Genomic DNA, 21,777 nt, shown 5'->3' with positions numbered 1-21,777 from the left:
AAGTGATCCACATGGCAGTGAAATGTACCCAGGGGTGGCACTCCAGCCCGGCCCTGGGCAGCTGTGCCAGGGCTGGAGAGCCCTTTGAAGGAGGAGTTTTCCCAATATCCCTCCTCCACCTTCCCTGTCCACCTGCCTGCAGAGCCTTCCCCTGCTCCTCTCCTCCTCGGATCCAAGAGGAGGGGAGCATTCCTTTGGGGTTTGGGACTGAGGGACTCCTTCCCTGCAGCAAACACACCTGGAGCTGGAGGGCATCCAGAAGAACCTGGCCAAAGTCAGCGAGAAGACGGAGCAGGTGCTGGCGCAGCCGGAGCAGGCGGGCTCGGCCCCTGTGCTGCGCTCCGAGCTGGAGGTCACCCTGCGGAAGATGGAGCAGGTGTACAGCCTCTCCAGCATCTACCTGGAGAAGTGAGTCAGCCCTGGCCCCGGGCTGGAAACGGCCCTGGGCAGTTGGGAGGCCCTGGGGAGTCTGGGGAGAGCCAGCATGCCTTTCCCTTTCTTTTCCTTCCCTCTTCACTTCTACCTTTTGTTTCTCTTTTCCTTTTTTTTTCCCTTTTCCCCTTTTTTCCCTTTTCCCCCTTTTTTTTTTTCCTTTCCCTTTTTTTTTTTCTTTTTTCCCTTTTTTCCTTTTTCCTTTTTTCATTTTTTTCCTTTTTGCTTGTTTTTCTTTTTTCCTTTTTTCCTTCCCCCCCTTTTTCCCTTTTCCCTTTTTCCCTTTTCCCATTTTTTCCTTTTCTCCTTTTTTTCCTTTTCACTTTCCCTTTTTTCCTTTTCCCCTTTTTTCTTTTTCCCCTTTTTTTTTCTCTTTTCTCCTTTTTTCCTTCCCCTTTTTTCCATTTCTTCTTTTACTCCTTTCCCCCTTTTTTTTCCTTTTTCCCTTTTTTCCCTTTTTCCCCTTTTTCCTTTTTATTCCTTTTTCCTTTTTTTTCTTCCCCCCCCCCCCCTTTTCCCTTTTTTCCCCCCTTTCTCCTTTTCTCCTTTTTTCCCCTTTCCTCTTTTTCTCCTTTTCCCCTTTTTTCCCTTTCCCTTCCCTCCTGGGTCTGCTGTGCTGCTCTTGCTGAGCTGCACGCTCCCATCCTGATCCTGGCTAATCCATCCCGCTCCCATCCCGCTCCTGCTCCTGGCTAATCCCGATCCCGATCCCGCTCCCATCCTGCTCCCACCTCGCTCCCGCTCCCGGCTGATCCCAATCCCACTCCCATCCTGATCCAGGCTAATCCATCCTGCTCCCATCCCGCTCCCACCTCGCTCCCGCTCCCGGCTGATCCCGGCTGATCTCAATCCCGCTCCCATCCTGATCCCGGCTAATCCATTCCCGCTCCCGTCCCGCTCCCGGCTGATCGCTCTCCTGGCTGCTCCCGGTTGATCTTGCTCCCGGCTGCTCCCGCTCCCGGCTGATCCTGGCTGATCCCAGTCCCGCTCCCATCCTGATCTCGGCTGCTCCCGCTCCTGTCCCGCTCCCATCCCGCTCCCGGCTGCTCCCGCTCCCGGCTAATCCCTCTCTCGGCTAATCCCGCTCCCGGCTGCTCCCGCTCCCGTCCTGCTCCCGTCCCACTCCCGGCTGCTCCCGCTCCCGGCTGATTCCGCCCCTCTGCCGCAGGCTGAAGACCATCGGGCTGGTGATCCGGAGCACGCAGGGCGCTGAGGAGCTGCTCCGCAAGTACGAGGAGCAGCTGAAGGACGTGCAGGCAGTGCCGGCCGACCTGGCTGAGCTGGAGGCCAGCAAGGCTGAGCTTAAGGTACCGGGGGCTCTGGGAGTGCCAAGGGGAGCCGGGGGTGGCTGGGGACACCGCGGCTGGCCCTGACCACTGCCCATCTGCCACAGCGGCTGCGGGCACAGGCCGAGGGGCACCAGCCCTTCTTCAGCACGCTGGAGACCGACCTGGGCAAGGCCAAGGACGTCAATGAGCGGATGGTGCGCGGCCACAGCGAGCGCGACGTGGACCTGGAGCGGTACCGGGAGCGGGTGCAGCAGCTGCTGGAGCGCTGGCAGGCCGTGCTGGGCCAGGCTGACCTGCGCCAGCGCGAGCTGGACCAGCTGGGCCGCCAGCTGGGCTACTACCGGCAGAGCTGCGACGCGCTGCGCCAGTGGATCCGCGATGCCCGGCAGCGCCAGGAGGCCATCCAGGCCGTGCCCATCACCGACAGCCAGGCTGTGCGTGAGCAGCTGCTGCAGGAGAAGGTAGGGCTGGCCGTGGGGCAAGGGGTGCTCCTGGGCTTCCCCAGAAGGGTGAGGGGTGTGCCTGGGCATCCCCAGTGGGACGAGGGGTGCTCCTGGGCATCCCCAGAAGGGTGAGGGGTGTGCCTGGCCATCCCCAATGGGGTGAGGGGTGCTCCTGGCCATCCCCAATGGGGCAAGGGGTGCTCCTGGGCATCCCCAGAAGGGTGAGGGGTGTTCCTGGCCATCCCCAATGGGGCAAGGGGTGCTCCTGGGCATCCCCAGAAGGGTGAGGGGTGTGCCTGGGCATCCCCAATGGGGCGAGGGGTGTGCCTGGGCATCCCCAGCTGGGTGAGGGGTGTGCCTGGCCATCCCCAATGGGGTGAGGGGTGCTCCTTGCCATCCCCAATGGGGCAAGGGGTGCTCCTGGGCATCCCCAGAAGGGTGAGGGGTGTGTCTGGGCATCCCCAGTAGGACAAGGGGTGCTCCTGGGCATCCCCAGGAGGGTGAGGGGCGCTCCTGGGCTTCCCCAGCAGGGTGAGGGGTGTGCCTGGCCATCTCCAATGGGGCGAGGGGTGCTCCTGGGCATCCCCAGAAGGGTGAGGGGTGTGCCTGCCCATCCCCAATGGGGTGAGGGGTGCTCCTGGCCATCCCCAATGGGGCAAGGGGTGCTCCTGGGCATCCCCAGCAGGGTGAGGGGTGTGTCTGGGCATCCCCAGTAGGACAAGGGGTGCTTCTGGGCATCCCCAGGAGGGTGAGGGGTGCTCCTGGGCATCCCCAGAAGGGTGAGGGGTGTGCCTGGCCATCCCCAATGGGGCAAGGGGTGCTCCTGGGCATCCCCAGAAGGGTGAGGGGTGTGCCTGGCCATCCCCAGTGGGACAAGGGGTGTGCCTGGACATCCCCAGTGGGACAAGGGGTGCTCCTTGCCATCCCCAATGGATCAAGGTGTACTCTTGGGCTTCCCCAGCAGGGTGAGGGGTGCTCCTGGGCCTCCCCAGCAGGGTGAGGGGTGTGCCTGGACATCCCCAATGGGGTGAGGGGTGTGCCTGGCCATCCCCAATGGGGCAAGGGGTGCTCCTGGGCATCCCCAGCAGGGTGAGGGGTGTGCCTGGACATCCCCAACGGGGTGAGGGGTGTGCCTGGCCATCCCCAATGGGGCAAGGGGTGCTCCTGGGCATCCCCAGCAGGGTGAGAGGTGTGCCTGGCCATCCCCACCTGGGTGAGGGGTGCTCCCAGGCATCCCCAGAAGGGTGAGGGGTGTTCCTGGCCATCCCCAATGGGGCAAGGGGTGCTCCTGGGCATCCCCAGAAGGGTGAGGGGTGTGTCTGGGCATCCCCAGTAGGACAAGGGGTGCTCCTGGGCATCCCCAGGAGGGTGAGGGGCGCTCCTGGGCCTCCCCAGCAGGGTGAGGGGTGTGCCTGGACATCCCCAATGGGGTGAGGGGTGCTCCTGGGCATCCCCAGCAGGGTGAGGGGTGCTCCTGGCCATCCCCAAAGGGGAAAGGGATGCTCCTGGGCTTCCCCAGAAGGGTGAGGGGTGTGCCTGGCCATCCCCAGTAGGACAAGGGGTGCTCCTGGGCATCCCCAGAAGGGTGAGGGGCGCTCCTGGGCTTCCCCAGCAGGGTGAAGGGTGTGCCTGGCCATCCCCAGTGGGGCAAGGTGTGCTCCTGGGCTTCCCCAGCAGGGTGAGGGGTGTGCCTGGCCATCCCCAATGGGGCAAGGTATGCTTCCAGGCATCCCCAGCAGGGTGAGGGGTGTGCCTGGCCATCCCCAGTGGGGCAAGGTGTGCTCCTGGGCTTCCCCAGCAGGGTGAGGGGTGTGCCTGGCCATCCCCAATGGGGCAAGGTATGCTTCCAGGCATCCCCAGCAGGGTGAGGGGTGTGCCTGGCCATCCCCAATGCGGTGAGGGGTGTTCCTGGGCATTCCGCAGCAGGACAAGGGGTGATCTCAGCTATCCCTGGCCGTGGCATGGCAAGGGAATCACCTGGCCATCCCCAGCAGAGTGCAGATCTGCCCATATCTGTCTGTGGCACAGTGAGGGGATTGCCAGGCCATCTCCAGCCATGGCGCATTGAATGTTGCTCTTGGGTGGCTGGAGCAGGATGGGGACCATCCGTGGCCATGGCACCTGGTGGGTGCTCTCAGCCATCCCCAGTAGGATGTGGGGGTGCTCCTGACCATTTTTGTCTGCAGCAGGCTGAGGGGTGCTCCCGGCCATTCCCAGCTGTGGCAGGGCAAGGGGTGCTCTTGGGCCTCCCTGGCCATGGCGGGGTGAGGTGTGCTCTTGGGTGGTGTGGGGTGCCTGGGCTCACCCCCACATGTCTCCCCAGAAACTGCTGGAGGAGTGTGAGCAGCACAAGGAGAAGGTGGAGGAGTGCCAGCGCTATGCCAAGCAGTACATCGATGCCATCAAGGTGGGCCTGGGGAGGCAGCACAGTGTCCTGCACAGGGGTGGGCTCACAGCACCAGGGGCCAGGGGTAGCAGAGCTTTGATCACTCTCTCCTCATCAGGACTACGAGCTGCAGCTGGTGAGTTTCAAGGCACAGGTGGAGCCGGTGGCATCACCAGCCAAGAAGCCCAAAGTGCAGTCGGCGTCTGACAGCATCATCCAGGAGGTGAGGGAGGGGTCTCACTGCCACTGGCTGGGGATGTTCTGCAGCTCCTGGGGTGTGGCTGCTCACTGAAGGGGTGGACTGGGACTGTGGCACGTGGTCGTGCACCCCCATCATTGCTGGGGTACCAGCGGGCCACGGGCAGGCTCCCCTCTCTCGTGCTGACCCACTGTCTCCACAGTACGTGGACCTGCGGACGCAGTACAGTGAGCTGACCACGCTCACCACCCAGTACATCAAGTTCATCACCGAGACCCTGCGGCGGCTGGAGGACGAGGAGGTAGGGAGCGGTGCAGGCCAGCATGGCCAGCTGTGTAACCAAAAGGAGTGCGGTTCTCGGGGTCCCAACCCCATCACTAACACCAGCCCACGGCCATGACTCCAGCCCTTTCACTGATGGTAGCTCACGTCCATGACTCTGGCCCCACCACTAACGCCAGCCTGTGGCCGTGACTCCAGCCCCATCACTAACACTGGCCCATGGCTGTGACTCCAGGCCTGGCCCCATCACTAACACTGGCCCATGGCTCTGACTCCAGCCCCATCCCCATCACTAACAGCAGCCCATGGCTGTGGCTCCAGACCCATAACTAATACTGGCCCATGGCCGTGACTCCGGCCCTATCACTAATACTGGCCCACGGCCTCTAACTCCTGCTCCCTGCTGGGCTCCTGGGAGCAAGGCTGCTGGCTCTGTGTACAGGGGGTCTCTGAGCCAAGCTGGCTCTGGGCACTGGGGGCTCTGGTGTGACTGGTGGTAGGAGGCACTTCCCAGATACACGTAGTGCAGTCAGCACCTGCCTGCGCATGCTGCTGTGCTGGGCGCTGGCCCGCGGGGTCTGGCGTGGGGTCACCTCTCTAACTCTTGGTTTCTGCCCTTGGAGCCGCTTTGCCAGTGCTTTTTCTTGGGGAATATTTGTGTTGGTGGGGATCTAATGGAGGGTAATAAACCAGGATGACTCTGGCAGCCGTGCACCAGGTACTCACTCTGCGCATGCCCTCTCCCCGTGGCACCCTCCGCCTGCCCCACGGCTCACCCTCTCCTCCTCGCCCTCCTCCACGTCTGTGCTGCTCCGGGACCGGGGGTCCGGTGTGGGGTCTGGCTCCCCTGCATGTGCTGCCTGTGCCCAGGCCCTGTGGAGCGTGTGGCTGCCTCGCTCACGGTGCATGTGGTGCGCCTGCTGCGGCACGGCCCCAAGCGGAGCGCCAGCTGCGTTGGCCCTTTGGCAGACCCTGCTCCCAGTTGCCTGGAGAGGGCTGGGAGGGGTTTGAGCCAGCTGAACCGATCTCTCCTGTTGAGGCTTTCCCAGCAGGGAAGGCTCTGCTGGCACCGCCCTTGCACCGCTCCCCTCTCTTCTGCTCCCAGTGCTCTGGCCGTCTCTCTCCTTTCCCCACGGCAGGGGCTGCCTGTGCCAGCCCCCTCGCAGGGGGAGCCAGGGTGGTGATGTGCACGCTGCTCGCATCGTCTTCATCGCTTGGGCTCCGCTCGCTCTCGGTCCCTTCTCTCTGGAGCGTGGCTTTCTGCACTGCTGTCTGGCTCCTGTTGCCTGTCTGCCTGTGCTGTCGTGTGTCCCCTGTCGTGCCACACATCTTCTGGAAGCTGGCGTCACCAGCTCGTGCGGTGGCCCAGGGGCCGAAGCCATTCCACGCGCATCTGCCACTCCTCCGCTGTCTCGGCAGTGTGCGGCTGGGCCAGCATCGATTCCACGGCGCGATCGCATCCCTTGTGATTTGTCTCTCTCTCCCCTCTCTGTCCCCTGCACCCTCTTTCCCCTCCAGAAAGCCGCCGAGAAGCTGAAAGAGGAGGAGAGGAAGCGGCTGGCGGAGGTGGAGGCGCAGCTGGAGAAGCAGCGGCAGCTGGCCGAGGCCCACGCCAAAGCCAAGGCACAGGCGGAGGCGGAGGCACGGGAGCTGCAGCTCCGCATGCAGGAGGAGGTCACCCGGCGGGAAGTGGTGGCCGTGGATGCCGAGCAGCAGAAGCAGAACATCCAGCAGGAGCTGATGCAGCTGCGGCAGAACTCGGACCACCAGATCAAGTCCAAGGTGAAGCTGATCGAGGAGGCTGAATACAACCGCAAGAAGGTGGAGGAGGAGATCCGCCTCATCCGCCTGCAGCTGGAGAGCACCGAGAAGCAGCGGGAGAGCGCAGAGACAGAGCTGCAGGAGCTGCGGGCACGTGCCGAAGATGCCGAGCGGCAGAAGCGGCAGGCACAGGAGGAGGCCGAGCGCCTGCGCCGGCAGGTGAAGGAGGAGAGCCAGAAGAAGCGGGAGGCGGAGGAGGAGCTGAAGCGCAAGGTGCAGGCCGAGCGCGAAGCGGCACGGGAGAAGCAGAAGGCAGTGGCGGACCTGGAGCAGCTGCGGCTGCAGGCGGAGGAGGCTGAGCGACGCATGCGGCAGGCAGAGGCCGAGAAGGACCGGCAGATCCAGGTGGCCCAGGAGGTGGCCCAGCGCAGCGCTGAGGCTGAGCTGCAGAGCAAGAGGCTCTCTTTTGCCGAGAAGACAGCGCAGCTGGAGCTGTCACTGCAGCAGGAGCACGATGTGGTGGCCCAGCTGCAGGAGGAGGCCGAGCGGCTGAAGAAGCAGCAGCTGGAGGCCGAGCGCTCGCGGGAGGAGGCTGAGAAGGAGCTGGAGCGCTGGCGGCAGAAGGCCAACGAGGCGCTGCGCCTGCGGTTGCAGGCCGAAGAGGTGGCCCACAAGAAGTCACTGGCACAGGAGGAGGCCGAGAAGCAGAAGGAGGATGCAGAGCGCGAGGCCCGCAAGCGCGCCAAGGCAGAGGAGGTGGCCGTGCGGCAGAAGGAGCTGGCGGAGGAAGAGCTGGAAAAGCAGCGGGAACTGGCAGAGGGCACAGCCCAGCAGAAGCTGGCGGCAGAGCAGGAGCTGATCCGGCTGAAGGCGGAGATGGAGAATGGAGAGCAGCAGCGCCTGCTCCTGGAGGAAGAGCTCTCGCGGTTGAAGAGCGAGGTAAACGAGGCCATCCAGAGGAGGAAAGAGCTGGAGGAGGAACTGGCCAAGCTGCGGGCAGAGATGGAGGTCCTGCTGGAGAGCAAGGCCAAGACAGAGGAGGAGTCACGCTCCAGCAGCGAGAAGTCCAAGCAGCGGCTGGAGGCGGAGGCCAACAAGCTGCGGGAGCTGGCCGAGGAGGCCGCCCGCCTGCGCGCCCTCTCCGAGGAGGCCAAGCGGCAGCGGCAGCTGGCAGAGGATGAGGCCACCCGGCAACGGGCCGAGGCCGAGCGCATCCTGAAGGAGAAGCTGGCGGCCATCAACGAGGCCTCACGGCTGAAGGCGGAAGCGGAGATCGCGCTGAAGGAGAAGGAGGCAGAGAACGAGCGGCTGCGGAGGCTGGCAGAGGATGAGGCCTACCAGCGCAAGCTGCTGGAGGAGCAGGCGGCCCAACACAAGCAGGACATTGAGGAGAAGATTGCCCTGCTGAAGCGCTCCTCAGAGAGCGAGCTGGAGAGGCAGAAGGGGCTCGTGGAGGATACGCTGCGACAGAGGCGACAGGTGGAGGAGGAGATCCGCGCCCTCAAGGCCAGCTTCGAGAGGGCCTCAGCTGGCAAGAGCGAGCTGGAGCGGGAGCTGAACCGCATCCGTGGGGAGGCAGAGGAGGTGCAGCGCAGCCGGGAGCAGGCAGAGCGGGAGGCTGAGCGGCAGCGGGCACTGGCGCTGGAGGAGGAGGGCCGCCGGCGCGAGGCCGAAGAGAAGGTGCAGGCCATCCTGGCAGCCGAGGAGGAGGCCGGGCGGCAGCGGCGGCTGGCCCTGGAGGAGGTGGAGCGGCTGCGGGCCATGGTGGAGGAGGCGCGGCGGCAGAAGGAACTGGCGGAGAAGGAGTCAGAGCGGCAGATCCAGCTGGCACGGGAGGCAGCACAGAAGCGGATTGCAGCCGAGGAGAAGGCGCACCTGGCTGCCGTGCAGCAGAAGGAGCAGGAGCTGCTGCAGACGCGCCAGCAGGAGCAGAGCCTCCTGGACCGGCTGCGCGAGGAGGCTGAGCGGGCCCGGAGGGCGGCTGAGGAGGCTGAGTTTGCCCGTGGCAAGGCCGAGCAGGACGCCAGCTTGTCCCGGCAGCGTGTGGAGGAGGCTGAGCGGCTGAAGCAGCGGGCAGAGGAGGAGGCGCAGGCCAAGGCACAGGCGCAGGCGGACGCAGAGAAGCTGCGGAAGGAGGCCGAGCTGGAGGCAGCAAAACGGGCACAGGCAGAGCAGGCAGCCCTGCGGCAGAAGCAGTTGGCCGACGCCGAGATGGAGAAGCACAAGAAGTTTGCCGAGCAGACACTGCGGCAGAAGGCGCAGGTGGAGCAGGAGCTGACCAAGGTGAAGTTGCAGCTGGATGAGACAGACCACCAGAAGGGCATCCTGGATGAGGAGCTGCAGCGGCTGAAGGAGGAGGTGACAGATGCCGTCCGGCAGAAGGCCCAGGTGGAAGAGGAACTCTTCAAGGTCCGGGTGCAGATGGAGGAGCTGGCCAAGCTGAAGAGCCGCATCGAGGAGGAGAACAAGGCGCTGATCCTCAAGGACAAGGACAACACGCAAAAGTTCCTGGCGGAGGAGGCAGAGAAGATGAAGCAGGTGGCAGAGGAGGTGGCCCGGCTGAGCGTGGAGGCGCAGGAGGCCGCCCGCATGCGGCAGCTGGCTGAGGACGACCTGGCGCAGCAGCGGGCGCTGGCAGAGAAGATGCTGAAGGAGAAGATGCAGGCGGTGCAGGAGGCCACGCGGCTGCGGGCCGAGGCTGAAATGCTGCAGAAGCAGAAGGATCTGGCACAGGAACACGCAAAGAAGCTGCAGGAGGACAAGGAGCAAATGCAGCAGCGCCTGGCTGAGGAGACCGAGGGCTTCCAGAAGACGCTGGAGGCTGAGCGCCGGCGGCAGCTGGACATCACAGCTGAGGCCGAGCGCCTCAAGCTGCAAGTGGCAGAGATGAGCATGGCTCAGGCCAAGGCTGAGGAGGAAGCCAAGCGGTTCAAAAAGCAGGCGGAGGAGATCAGTGAGAGGCTGCATGAGACTGAGCTGGCCACACAGGAGAAGATGACGATGGTGCACACCCTGGAGATCCAGCGGCACCAGAGCGATGAGGATGCCGAAAAGCTGCGGAAGGCCATCGCTGACCTGGAGAAGGAGAAGGAGAAGCTGAAGCAGGAGGCAGCACTGCTGCAGCAGAAGGCAGAGGAGGTACTGGGTTGCGGGTCCCCCTTAGTGGTGGTGGTACACAGGGAGGCTGTCCCTCTTCCCAGCCAGCCCACACCATCCCTGGGCCAGTCCCCAGGGACCATCGCTGGGGATGGTGGGGCTGGACCCCCTGTGCAGGTCAGGGATGTGCATAGAGTTGTAGGTGGTGGAGCAAACCCCTCAGGCAGCGTCGAAGCAGTACCCCAAACCCCTGGAGCCACGGAGATGGGATCCCCACCTCCTGGGCTGGCTCTTCCACCCTGTGGCACATCCTGCTGTGTTCCTCTCTGTGCCCAGCTCCCAGCCTTGGTGCTGAGGGTTCCCTTGTGTCCTTCCCCTGGTAATCCTGCCTCATGTTGTATGTGGCTCCCTAACCCCGGCTCTGCTCCTTAGCTCTTACCTGTTGTAGAGAGTGTGTGGGTGACTGTGCCTCCGTGCCACCCCTGCTGCCTGTCCCCCTGCCTCAGCCCACCCTCAGTTCCCACTGCCCTCCTGGGTGTCTGACTGCACTGTTCTCTCTCCCACCCCAGATGCAGGTGGCCCAGCAGGCTCAGCTCCGTCAGGAGACCCAGCTCCTGCAGCAGAGCTTCCTGACGGAGAAAGATGCCCTGCTGCAGAAGGAGAAGTTCATTGAGGAGGAGAAATCGAAGCTGGAGAAGCTCTTTAAGGATGAGGTGAACAAAGCCCAGAACCTGAAGGCAGAGCAGGAGCGGCAGCAGCGGGAGATGGAGCAGGAGAAGCAGCAGTTGAAAGCTATGTTAGAGGAAGCCAAGAAGCATCAGAAGGAAGCTGAGGAAAACGTCCGGCACAAGCAGGAGGAGCTACAGCAGCTGGAGAAGCAGCGACAGCAGCAGGAGAAACTTCTGGAAGAAGAGAACCAGAAGCTGAGGGAGAGGCTCGAGCAGATGCAGGAGGAGTACAAGGCTGCCCTGGCCCAGAGACGGGAGATCATGATCCAGACAGATGACCTGCCTGGGGAGGCGGTTACGACAACGCAGCTGCTGGACGTCAAGGCTGTGCCCAACGGCCGGGATGCAATGGATGGCTTAGCCCAGAATGGGGAGCCGGAGTTCGCCTTTGACGGCATCCGGCAGAAGGTGTCAGCAGAGAAGCTGGCTGATGCCGGCATTCTGAGCAGGGAGAACTTGGACAAGTTGGCGAAGGGCGTTGTGAGTGTGGGCGAGCTCTCTCAGAGGGAGGATGTCAAGAAGTACCTGCAGGGCAAGAGCAGCATTGCCGGTTTGCTGATCAAACCCTCCAACCAGAAGATGAGCATCTACGAAGCCATGAAGAAGAAGCTGCTCAGCCCAGGCACAGCACTGGTGCTCCTGGAGGCGCAGGCTGCTTCTGGCTTCATCATTGACCCTGTGCGGAACACAAGGCTCTCAGTGAACGAGGCGGTGCGAGAGGGAGTGATCGGGCCAGAGCTGCACAACAAGATGCTGTCGGCCGAGCGGGCTGTCACTGGCTATAAGGATCCATACACAGGTGACAAGATCTCCCTGTTCCAGGCCATGCAGAAGGATCTCATCGTCAGGGACCACGGCATCCGCCTGCTGGAGGCCCAGATTGCCACCGGTGGCATCATCGATCCTGTCAACAGCCACCGCCTGCCCGTGGAAGCTGCCTACAAGCGTGGCTACTTTGATGAGGAGATGAATCAGGTCCTGTCTGACCCCACTGATGACACCAAGGGCTTCTTCGATCCCAACACTCAGGAGAACCTCACCTACCTGCAGCTCATGGAGCGGTGCGTGACTGACCCGGACACAGGGCTGTGCCTCCTGCCACTCACTGACCAAGCAGCCAAAGCCAGAGAGCTGGTCTACACCGACAAGGAAGCCAAGGATGTCTTCAAGAAAGCCACAGTGACAGCACCGTTTGGCAAGTTCCAAGGGAAGACCATGACCATCTGGGAGCTCATCAACTCAGAATACTTCACGGAGGACCAAAGGCGGGACCTGATCCAGCAGTACAGGACTGGCAAGATCACAGTGGAGAAGATCATCAAGATCGTCATCACGGTTGTGGAGGAAAGTGAGAAGAAGAGCCAGATGTGCTTTGAGGGCCTGCGGGGCCCCGTGCCCGCTGCTGAGCTGCTGGAGAGCAAGATCATCAACAAGGACCTCTACAACCAGCTGCACCAGGGCAAGAAGTCCGTAAAGGACGTGGCAGAGATGGAGTCCGTACGGCAGTACCTGAAGGGCACAGATGCCATCGCTGGTGTCCTGGTGGAGTCTACGGGCCAGAAGCTCACCTTCTACGAGGCCCTGAAGAGAAACCTGCTGAAGCCAGAGGTTGCCCTGTCCCTGCTGGAGGCACAAGCTGCCACCGGCTACATCATTGACCCTGTGAGTAACAAGCTCTTCTCCGTGGATGAGGCAGTGAAGGCCGAGGTGGTGGGCCCAGAGTTCCACGAGAAGCTGCTGTCAGCAGAGAAGGCGGTGACTGGCTACAAGGATCCCTACACAGGTCAGACGGTTTCCCTCTACCAAGCACTCCAGAAGGGCCTCATCCCCAGCGACACTGGGCTCCGGCTGCTGGACGTCCAGCTTGCCACTGGTGGCATCATCGACCCTGTCAACAGCCACCGGCTCCCGCTTGAGGTTGCCTACAAGCGCGGCTACTTCGACCCAGAGATAAACAAGGCTCTGACTGAGTTCCAAGATGAAGCCAAGGCTTTCTACTGTCCCAACACCCAAGAGCACCTCACCTATGCCCAGCTGCAGAAGAGTTGCCACCGTGACAAGCAGACTGGCCTGTGCCTGCTGCCCCTGTCTGACAAGGCAATCCAATCACAGCAGGAGGAGGTCTACACCGACAGCCAGGCCAAGGAGTGCTTTGACAAAGCAACCATTGAGGTCCCGGTGGGCAGCATGAAGGGCCAGACAATGACCATCTGGGAACTGATCCACTCTGAATACTTCACGGAGGAGCACAGGCGGGAGCTGCTCCGACAGTACAAGACCGGCAAAGTGACAATCGAGAAGATCATCAAGATTGTGATCACCATCATTGAGGAGGCAGAGACCAAAAAGCAGGAGAAACTGACATTCAGTGGCCTGCGGGCTCCGGTGCCAGCCAGTGAGCTGCTGGAGTCCTGCATCATCAGCAAAACCCAGTACGAGCAGCTGAAGGAAGGCAAGAAATCAGTGAAGGACCTCTCGGAGACAGATGCGGTGAGGAGGTTCCTGCATGGCTGCGACTGCATTGCTGGTGTCTATGTGGAGGCCACCAAGGAGAAGCTGAACATCTATGAGGCCATGAAGAGGAACCTGCTGAGACCCAGCACTGCCGTGGTCCTCCTGGAGGCCCAGGCAGCCACTGGGTTCTTGATCGACCCTGTGAAGAACCGTAAACTGTATGTCAACGAGGCGGTGAAGGCTGGCATTGTCGGGCCTGAGCTGCACGAGAAGCTGCTGTCGGCGGAGAAGGCTGTCACGGGGTACAAGGACCCCTACTCGGGCGATACCATCTCCCTGTTCCAGGCCATGAAGAAAGGGCTCATTGTCAAGGAGCACGGCATCCGCCTGCTGGAGGCCCAGATCGCCACCGGTGGCATCATCGACCCCGTGCACAGCCACCGCCTGCCCGTGGAGGTGGCCTACAAGCGTGGCTACTTTGACGAGGAGATGAACCGCACCCTCTCCGACCCCACTGATGACACCAAGGGCTTCTTCGACCCCAACACTCAGGAGAACCTCACCTATGTGCAGCTGAAGGAGAGGTGCATCGAGGATCCCGAGACGGGCCTGTACCTGCTGCCTCTGCGGGAGCCTGAGAAGCCAAAGGTTGTGGAAACCACTCACGTGTACACAGAAGCAGAGACACGGAAGGTGTTTGAGGAGACACAGGTGGACATCCCTGTGGGCAGCCGGGCAGGCTCCTCCATGTCACTGTGGGATGTCATGCACTCGGACCTGCTGCCCGAGGAGCAGCGTAAGCATCTCATGGAGGAGTTCCAGTCGGGCCGCGTGTCCAAGGAGCGCATGATCATCATTATCATCGAGATCATTGAGAAGACTGAGATCATCCGGCAGCAGAATCTCACATCCTATGACTACGTCCGGCGCCGCATCACAGCCGAGGACCTCTACGAGGCCAAGATCATCACACAGGACATCTACAACCTGCTGAAACAGGGCTCCAAAACCTTCCGGGAGCTCCTGGATGTGGAGACTGTCTGGAAGTACCTTTACGGGTCGGGCTGCGTGGCTGGCATCTACATCCCCTCCTCCAAGCAGACGCTCAGTGTCTACCAGGCGCTGAAGAAGGGGCTGATCAATTCCGAAGTGGCCCGCTCCCTCCTAGAGGCCCAGGCAGCCACCGGCTTCATGATCGACCCCACGAAGAATGAAATGCTGACTGTTGATGAGGCAGTCAGGAAGGGCGTGGTGGGGCCAGAGATCCATGACCGGCTCCTGTCTGCAGAGAGGGCTGTGACCGGCTACAGAGACCCCTACAGTGAACAGAAGATTTCCCTCTTCCAGGCCATGAAGAAGGATCTCATTCCCAGCGAAGAGGCCCTCAAGCTCCTAGACGCCCAGATCGCCACCGGCGGCATAATTGACCCTCACCTGGGCTTCCACCTGCCCCTGGAGGTGGCTCTCCAGCGGGGCTTCATCAACAAGGAGACGTACGACATGCTGTCGGAGCCCAGCGAGGTGCGCAGCTACGTGGACCCCTCCACAGATGAGAAGCTCAGCTACACGCAGCTGCTGAGGCGGTGCCGGAAGGACGAGAACTCCAGGCTCCTCCTGCTCCCACTCTGCGACACACGGAAGCTCACCTTCCGGGGCCTGAGGAAGCAGATCACCGTGGAGGAGCTGGTCCTTTCGCAGGTGATGGATGAAGCCACAGCCCAGCGCCTCCAGGAGGGTCTCACCTCTGTCGAGGAGGTCTCTAAGAACCTGAAGAAATTCCTGGAGGGCACCAGCTGCATTGCTGGTGTCTTTGTGGACTCCACAAAGGAGCGTCTGTCCATCTACCAGGCCATGAAGAAAGGGATCATCCGGCCTGGCACTGCCTTCGAGCTCTTGGAGGCACAGGCAGCCACGGGCTACGTGATTGACCCCATCAAGGGCCTCAAGCTGACAGTGGAGGAAGCTGTGCGCATGGGCATCGTGGGCCCCGAGTTCAAGGACAAGCTGCTCTCTGCCGAGCGGGCCGTCACCGGCTACCGGGACCCCTACACCGGAAAGCTCATCTCCCTCTTCCAGGCTATGAAGAAGGGTCTGATCCTGAAGGACCACGGGATCCGCCTGCTGGAGGCACAGATTGCCACGGGAGGCATCATTGACCCTGAGGAGAGCCACCGCCTGCCTGTGGAGGTGGCCTACAAGAGGGGCCTCTTTGACGAGGAGATGAACGAGATCCTGCTGGACCCTAGTGACGACACCAAGGGCTTCTTCGACCCCAACACAGAGGAGAACCTCACCTACCTGCAGCTCATGGAGCGGTGCATCACGGACCCAGAGACCGGCCTCTGCCTCCTGCCTCTGAAGGAGAAGAAGCGGGAGAGGAAGACCTCCTCCAAGTCCTCCGTCCGCAAGCGCCGGGTGGTGATCGTTGACCCAGAGACAGGCAAGGAGATGTCCGTGTACGAAGCCTATCGCAAGGGCCTCATTGACCACCAGACTTACCTGGAGCTGTCAGAGCAGGAGTGCGAGTGGGAGGAGATCACCACCTCCTCCTCCGATGGCGTGGTGAAGTCAATGATCATTGACAGGCGCTCGGGGCGTCAGTATGACATCGATGATGCCATTGGCAAGGGTCTGATTGACCAGTCAGCCCTGGACCAGTACCGCTCAGGCACCCTCTCCATCACCGAGTTCGCTGACATGCTCTCTGGCAACATGGGTGGCTTCCGGTCGCGGTCGTCCTCAGTTGGATCCTCCTCCTCCTACACTGTCAGCCCAGCCCTGTCACGGACCCAGATCTCCATGTGGACTGACCCAACCGAAGAGACTGGGCCAGTGGCAGGCATCCTGGACACGGACACTCTGGAGAAGGTGTCCATCACGGAGGCGATGCGCCGCAACCTGGTGGACAACATCACAGGGCAGCGGCTGCTGGAAGCCCAGGCCTGCACCGGGGGCATCATCGACCCCAACACCGGTGACAAATGCACCGTCGCTGATGCGGTCACCAAGGGCCTGGTTGACAAGATCATGGTGGACCGCATCAACCTGGCGCAGAAGGCCTTCTACGGCTTTGAGGACCCGCGGACCAAGACGAAGATGTCGGCGGCGCAGGCCCTGAAGAAGGGCTGGCTGTACTACGAGGCCGGGCAGCGCTTCCTGGAGGTGCAGTACTTGACAGGGGGCCTGATCGAGCCCGATGCCCCGGGCCGTGTCTCCCTGGATGATGCGCTGCAGAAGGGCACCATTGACGCGCGGACCGCCCAGAAGCTGCGGGATGTCAACACCTATTCCAAGTACCTCACCTGCCCCAAGACCAAGCTCAAGATCTCCTACAAGGACGCCATGGACCGGAGCATGATCGAGGATGGGACCGGCCTGCGGCTGCTGGAGGCCTCCTCCCAGTCCAGCAAGGGCTACTACAGTCCCTACAACATCAGCAGCGCCGGCTCCACCTCCGGATCGCGCTCGGGCTCTCGCACCGGCTCTCGCTCAGGCTCCCGGCGCGGCAGTTTCGACGCCACTGGCTCCAGCTTCTCCATGACCTTCTCTTCCTCCTCCTACTCCTCCTCGAGTTTCGGCCGCAGATACACAGAGGGTACCCAGGGCACCGTGGAGGAGGCTGCCCTTGCCCTCGCCCTGGCCGCATCCAGAAGCTGCGGGTGGGAGGCGAGCAGGGAGTGCCCCGGGGTGCCTGGGCCTCTGCTCCACGTGGCCTGAGACCTGCCAGCCCCCCGAGGCGCCGCCTCACCCGCTCCGCATGTGGCAACGCTGCTGGCTAATCACTAGTATTTTTTTTAATTTTGAACCTCCACTCTTCTCCCAAAGCAGTGCCTCAAGTTTAACCAAAAAGACAAGACTAATAAATTAATATATGCGAATGTGCTGACAGTGTTTGTATATTAAGAGACAAGAGAGAATACACACTACCCCCCCCACCCTGCGCCCCAGGAGCTGGACACCGTTCCTGCTCCTGGCCGCGCCAATCCCGCCGCTGCTCGCACACGGCGCGGCCGAGCCGGACACCAAGAAAACAGTTCCCCGTTTGGATCTAACCACTTAGCACTCTTTTGTAATTAACCTGCCGGCTTCAGTCCCTGCACCCCAAAGGAGGAGACTGCCTTGGCTCTGTGGTGCACCCCACTGCAACCAACGTGCCAGAGGAGGACATCACCAGCTCCTCGGCACTGGACAGCCAGACACACCACACCAGCCCTGAAGCTGCTGCCTGGACCCCTTCCACGCGCCCTCAGTGCAGCGAGGAGGGGGCTCTGCACCCCAGCCCCCTGAGCTGCCCCATCTCCCTGCCTTGGCCTCCCGGCACGTCCCCACCGCCACGCCGCAGAGCCGGTGCCCTGACCGTAAGTGCCGCGCTGGCGCTGCCCGGTGCTTCCGCGCCGTGCGGGGGGACCTGCCTCCGCTCGCCACTTCGCCCGCCGAGGGGCTTCGCTGCGTGCCTGCCTCCGCCAGCCCACCCGCTCACCCGTCCTCCGGGACGCGCCCGCCGCGGTCGGCCGGTCTGTCTGTCAGTCTCTCCGTGTATCTGGGAAGTGCTTCTGCTCGAGGTTGATTTCCTCACACCCGTGTGGCTCCATAACCTGTCGGCAGGTGTCTGCCAGAGCCCGCGCCCCAGCCTGGGTCTGCGCAGCTCCTGCCCCCAGAACCCCCCAGAGCCGTGGGGGTTTTCCTGACCCTCACTAAGGGTTTGAGGGCCATGGGACCCCTGCAGCACAGGGCGGGCCGTGGGATGCTGTAGCAGCCTGGCACACACTCTTGTTAGAAATAGGCAGATATCTGTAAAAACAGCTTCCTTTTCCTTCTTCGCGGTAATTCCATCCCCCTGGTTCATCCCCATGCCGGCGCTAACGCGCTCTCTCTCTGGCAGACGTCTTTTTCCAGTCCCAACAAAGACCTCCCCGTGCCACTGGGCGAGCTCCTGAGCTGGGTCTCCGACATCAGCAGATCGTGGACGGGCTCGAGGGGAGCCCCAGAGGCGGCAGCTGCTTGGCCGTGCCCACCTGCACAGGTAACGCTGACCTCCCCGGTCTGTCCCGGTCCCACGGCAGGTGCGCGGCAGGCACTGACGGCCGGGCTTGGTGGCTTCATTTCATGGATTGTTCTCCCTGTCTCATCCCATCTTTTCTGTTCGCTTTGTTGTAGTGTGGCTGGATGTCCATACCACTTCCCCTCATCGCCGCCATGGAGCCCGTCCCCCGCCCTGAGGCCGGTGGGACCGCACCTGAGGACACGGGGACGTTCTCCCTCACCCTTTGCACTTGCCAGAGTCCCCTGCCAGAGACTGGGGCCGTGGTGCAGCCAATGGCCCAGGAAGCACCCGCAGGGTCACCCGGCCCCCACTCGCTCCACACACTCCTTCCTCCCTGGGGATGGCCTCCTGGTGTGGTGTCGGGCTCACTGCGGATCTCCAAAACATCTCCTCCTCCCCACCTGCTCTCATCTGCCACCTGTAAATCCTGTCATGTTACCCTCCGCCTCTGGTGTCATTATTGCTCTCATGAACCCCTTTGGCTTTGCATGAGGTGCCACTGCACACAGCTCCAGGACAGTCCCCACTCCCAGGGCCCCCCACACCCCGACCATCACTCATCGGGACAGTGGGGGTCCATGGATTACCCAAACACATCTCTTTTTGGGGGCAAAACACTAAACTTGTACATACCACAAAGTGTCTGTAAAAGGAGCAGTGCGGACCCAGGGCTCCCCTGCAAGGGCAGTAAAGGAGAATCCTCTGAAACCAGCCTGCAGCTCTGCGTGTTCTCTTCACCCCTTGGCCTTGCCACCGTGGGCTCCCTTTGCCTCCTGCAGCTTCATGCCACGGGCTGTATGGGCTGCTGCAGGCCGTGGTGAGGTGTGTCAGGGTGCCAGGGGTCTGCCCAGCTCCTGGGCCTGGTTGCAGCCATGGTGCTGCCAGGCACAGAGCAGGGCCACGGGGCTGTCCCCAGAGCTGACAGCGCAGCTGACACTGCTGGGAGGTCAGTGTGGGTGCAGCACTAGACCCCTGGTTTTGGGGAGTGGGTGCTGCTGGTGCTGTGGGGGCTTCTGAGTATTGCTTGTGTGAGGACAGACCTGTCCCTTCATCAGTGGGGCGCTGGACTGGGCAGGGGCGCTGTTCTCCATGGCACTGTTCCCATGATTGCTGCCACCACTGCCGGTGCCGTGGTCTCTGCCCGGTGTGGGCTGTGCTGTGGGCACTCTCTTTGGGCACTGGGGGCTGTTGGGAGTGGATGGCAGCGGCCAGCTGAGGGGCTTTGGGGGGGTTCAGGATGTGATGGCCTGGCAACCACTGGTAGGACAGCAGCATTCAGAAAGGAAAGCCTGGCAAACCTGGAGACGTCAGTGCAGCCACTGACACAGGTGCCTCAAGGGGTCTGTCCAGCCCAGCGAGGCAGGTGCCACTGTGCAGCCCAGGCTGGGACTCCCTGGGCACAGGGGTCATCCCACAGCAGTGCCAGGAGCCCCAGGCACTGTGCCAGGAGCGCCAGAGCTGTCAGGACCTTGCAGGACCTTTGCAATGTCCAGGGGCTGCTGGGGTCTCAACTGTGCCAGGACCAGCCAAGCATGTCAGCAGCCCCGGGTGGGGCTGGCCGGGACAGATGGCAGTGGCTGGGCAGGACGTTAATTGCATTGTCCATCAGCAATTAACCGCAGCATCCGTCTGTCCCCACCAGCAGTGGGATGAGGCCGTTAGGCACAGCCGGGCCAGGGGGACTCAGGGGGGCTGCAGGCTGCTGCAGCCATTGTGGGGTTCAGGAAAGGCCCCAGAACAGCAAGACATTGCCACAAGCTGCTTGGGGCCCTGCCCCACCTCACTGGCTCCCCAGATATTTCCTTGTGTCCCCCAAATATTCCCTGCTCCCCCAGATATTCCTTGCTTACCCCTCCACTTCCTGACTCCTCCCCAGGGTGAGTAACCTCTCCTAAAGCTCATGAGACCACCAAGAGCCCTCTGACCCACGGCCCAGTCCCATGTCATGGCCTGGAAGCCCCTCACACCCCCCCACCCCCGACACTGGTGGGGTCCAGCTCTGTTTCCTGGTGAGAAACACCCCTGCTCCCTTCCCCAGCCTTGGGACTCACATCCATGTGCCAAGGGGGGACCCTTTCCCCCACACCCCTTGGACCCCGTGCCAGAGACCCTCCCTGGTGTGCCTGAGGCAGCGGGATCCCCCTGCAGTGGCTGGCGCAGGAGGGTGAGGAGGGGCGATGCCCTGAGATCCAGGCTGCCTGCTCCTGGGGTGAGCCGGCCTCTTCCCCCATGCAGCACACTGTCGCCTGTCCACGGGCACTCTTCATCACCTTGTGTTGCTCCATGTCACCTCCTGCCCCACCGATACCCCCGCTCCCTCCCACAGCCCCGTCAGCACCGAGCTCCGGGAGTGACCCGGCCAAACTCGTCACCATGGAGAACTCCACGACAGTCCCATTTTAATGCCCTGCATGTCATCCTGCCCTGCTGCTGCGGAGGCTGGAGCTAACCCTCACCGCCCCCCCGAGTTAAACCATCCCTCAGCGCTGCGGTGGCACGGGAGGCGCCCAGCGCCTCCCCGGCCGTGGTGGGGTCCCTCGCCCCGCTCTGGGGCGTGAGCGGCAGCACCGCCCCATCCTGGCTGTGCTCCGTCGGGTGGCACCGGTGGCCGCTGTCCCAAGCGTGGCCGTGGCCACCGCTCGGCCCTGCTGGCACGGAGCAGCTGCCAGCTCCCTGTGCCCACCGCCCCGGGCGCTGCTGGCTCGGCCCCCGCCGCGCCGGGAACGCTCTGTACAGCTTCTCCACAAAGAGCGGCCGGCCTCTCCCACGCCCCCCCCTCGCCGGGGCGCTGAACCTCCTCACGGCCAGGGACCCCCAGACCCCCCCGGCCGTGCCGCTGAGGCTCGGAGCCCGGGTGCGCCGGCCAAGGGCGGCTGTGCCCCGTGTGAAGCGCTGCCGCCTCCGTGCCCCTGTGCCGGAGCCGCCGCTGGCTGGGCGGTGAATCCCCCCGTCCCCGGGGCAGCGGGGATGGGGCTGCCCCAGCGCTGCAGCCGCCACGTCCTGCCGGGCACCAGGCAGCCCCCAGACCCCGGGGCCGGGCGGACGCGGTGGTGCGGTGTGGGCAGCGCGGTGCGGGACCGGGAGCTGCTGTCAGGCAGCTCCAGAGCTGTTTGTTCCGGCTGTCGCGCTCCCGGTGCACGGGCAGCCCGCGGTGTCCCCCAGCCGGGGCTGGGGGCTGCTCTGAACCGGCCCCCGCAGCGTGCCGGGGCTGGGGGCGGCTGTGGGACCCTCACAGGGATGAAGGCACCCAGCGGGTCCCAGCGCCCGTTTGGGGCTTGCTGTTCCTCGCAGTCCCGTGTCTCTGGGCACGTCCCGACTGGAGCAGCCGATGCAGCCGTGCTGGCACTGTGTCTGGGACAGGCTGGCAGCGATCATCGGAGCTCCAGCCCCAGCCCCAGCAGCCCCGGCTGAGCTTGGCCTGGAAGACCTTTTCCCAGGGCACAGGTTATCCTCTGCCCACCTGAGGCAGCATCCTCCTCCTGCCCGGTTCCCTGTGCCCAACCTCCGGCAGCAGGGCTGGCACTGTCACACTGCAGTCCTGCCCTGGGATGGGGGCACACAGGATCAGGGACCACCAGCGTGGAGCAGGAGGGCTGTGGGACCACCTGTGACTGCTCTGGAGCTGCCACGAGCCATGGTGGCCCCAGCTGTGCCATCCTGCTC

At 62.9% G+C, this 21,777-nt stretch overlaps 1 protein-coding gene across 13 annotated transcripts in view; it reads left to right on the top strand.

Annotated features, from left to right (window-relative positions):
- The window catches only part of PLEC (plectin), a 57,881-nt gene extending 40,928 nt beyond the window's left edge, over nt 1–16,953 (top strand). For 12 of the 13 annotated variants that reach the window (XM_084217710.1, XM_084217717.1, XM_084217712.1 and 9 more), the window contains 8 exons: nt 230–408; nt 1,601–1,739; nt 1,826–2,182; nt 4,488–4,571; nt 4,669–4,773; nt 4,952–5,050; nt 6,550–9,930; nt 10,458–16,953. In XM_084217710.1, coding sequence (XP_084073836.1) covers nt 230–408; nt 1,601–1,739; nt 1,826–2,182; nt 4,488–4,571; nt 4,669–4,773; nt 4,952–5,050; nt 6,550–9,930; nt 10,458–16,787 — 10,674 coding nt within the window. In that variant the 3' untranslated portion in view covers nt 16,788–16,953. The remainder of the gene's footprint in view (nt 1–229; nt 409–1,600; nt 1,740–1,825; nt 2,183–4,487; nt 4,572–4,668; nt 4,774–4,951; nt 5,051–6,549; nt 9,931–10,457) is intronic. The other variant, XM_084217713.1, reaches the window with a different exon arrangement.
- Nucleotides 16,954–21,777: the final 4,824 nt, after the last annotated feature.

This window comes from Fringilla coelebs (assembly GCF_963513975.1).
Source record: "Fringilla coelebs genome assembly, chromosome: 1".
Taxonomy (NCBI): Eukaryota; Metazoa; Chordata; class Aves; order Passeriformes; family Fringillidae; genus Fringilla; species Fringilla coelebs.
The sequence above is the reverse complement of the archived record's forward strand: the minus strand, read 5'-3'. Positions and strand labels throughout refer to the sequence as shown.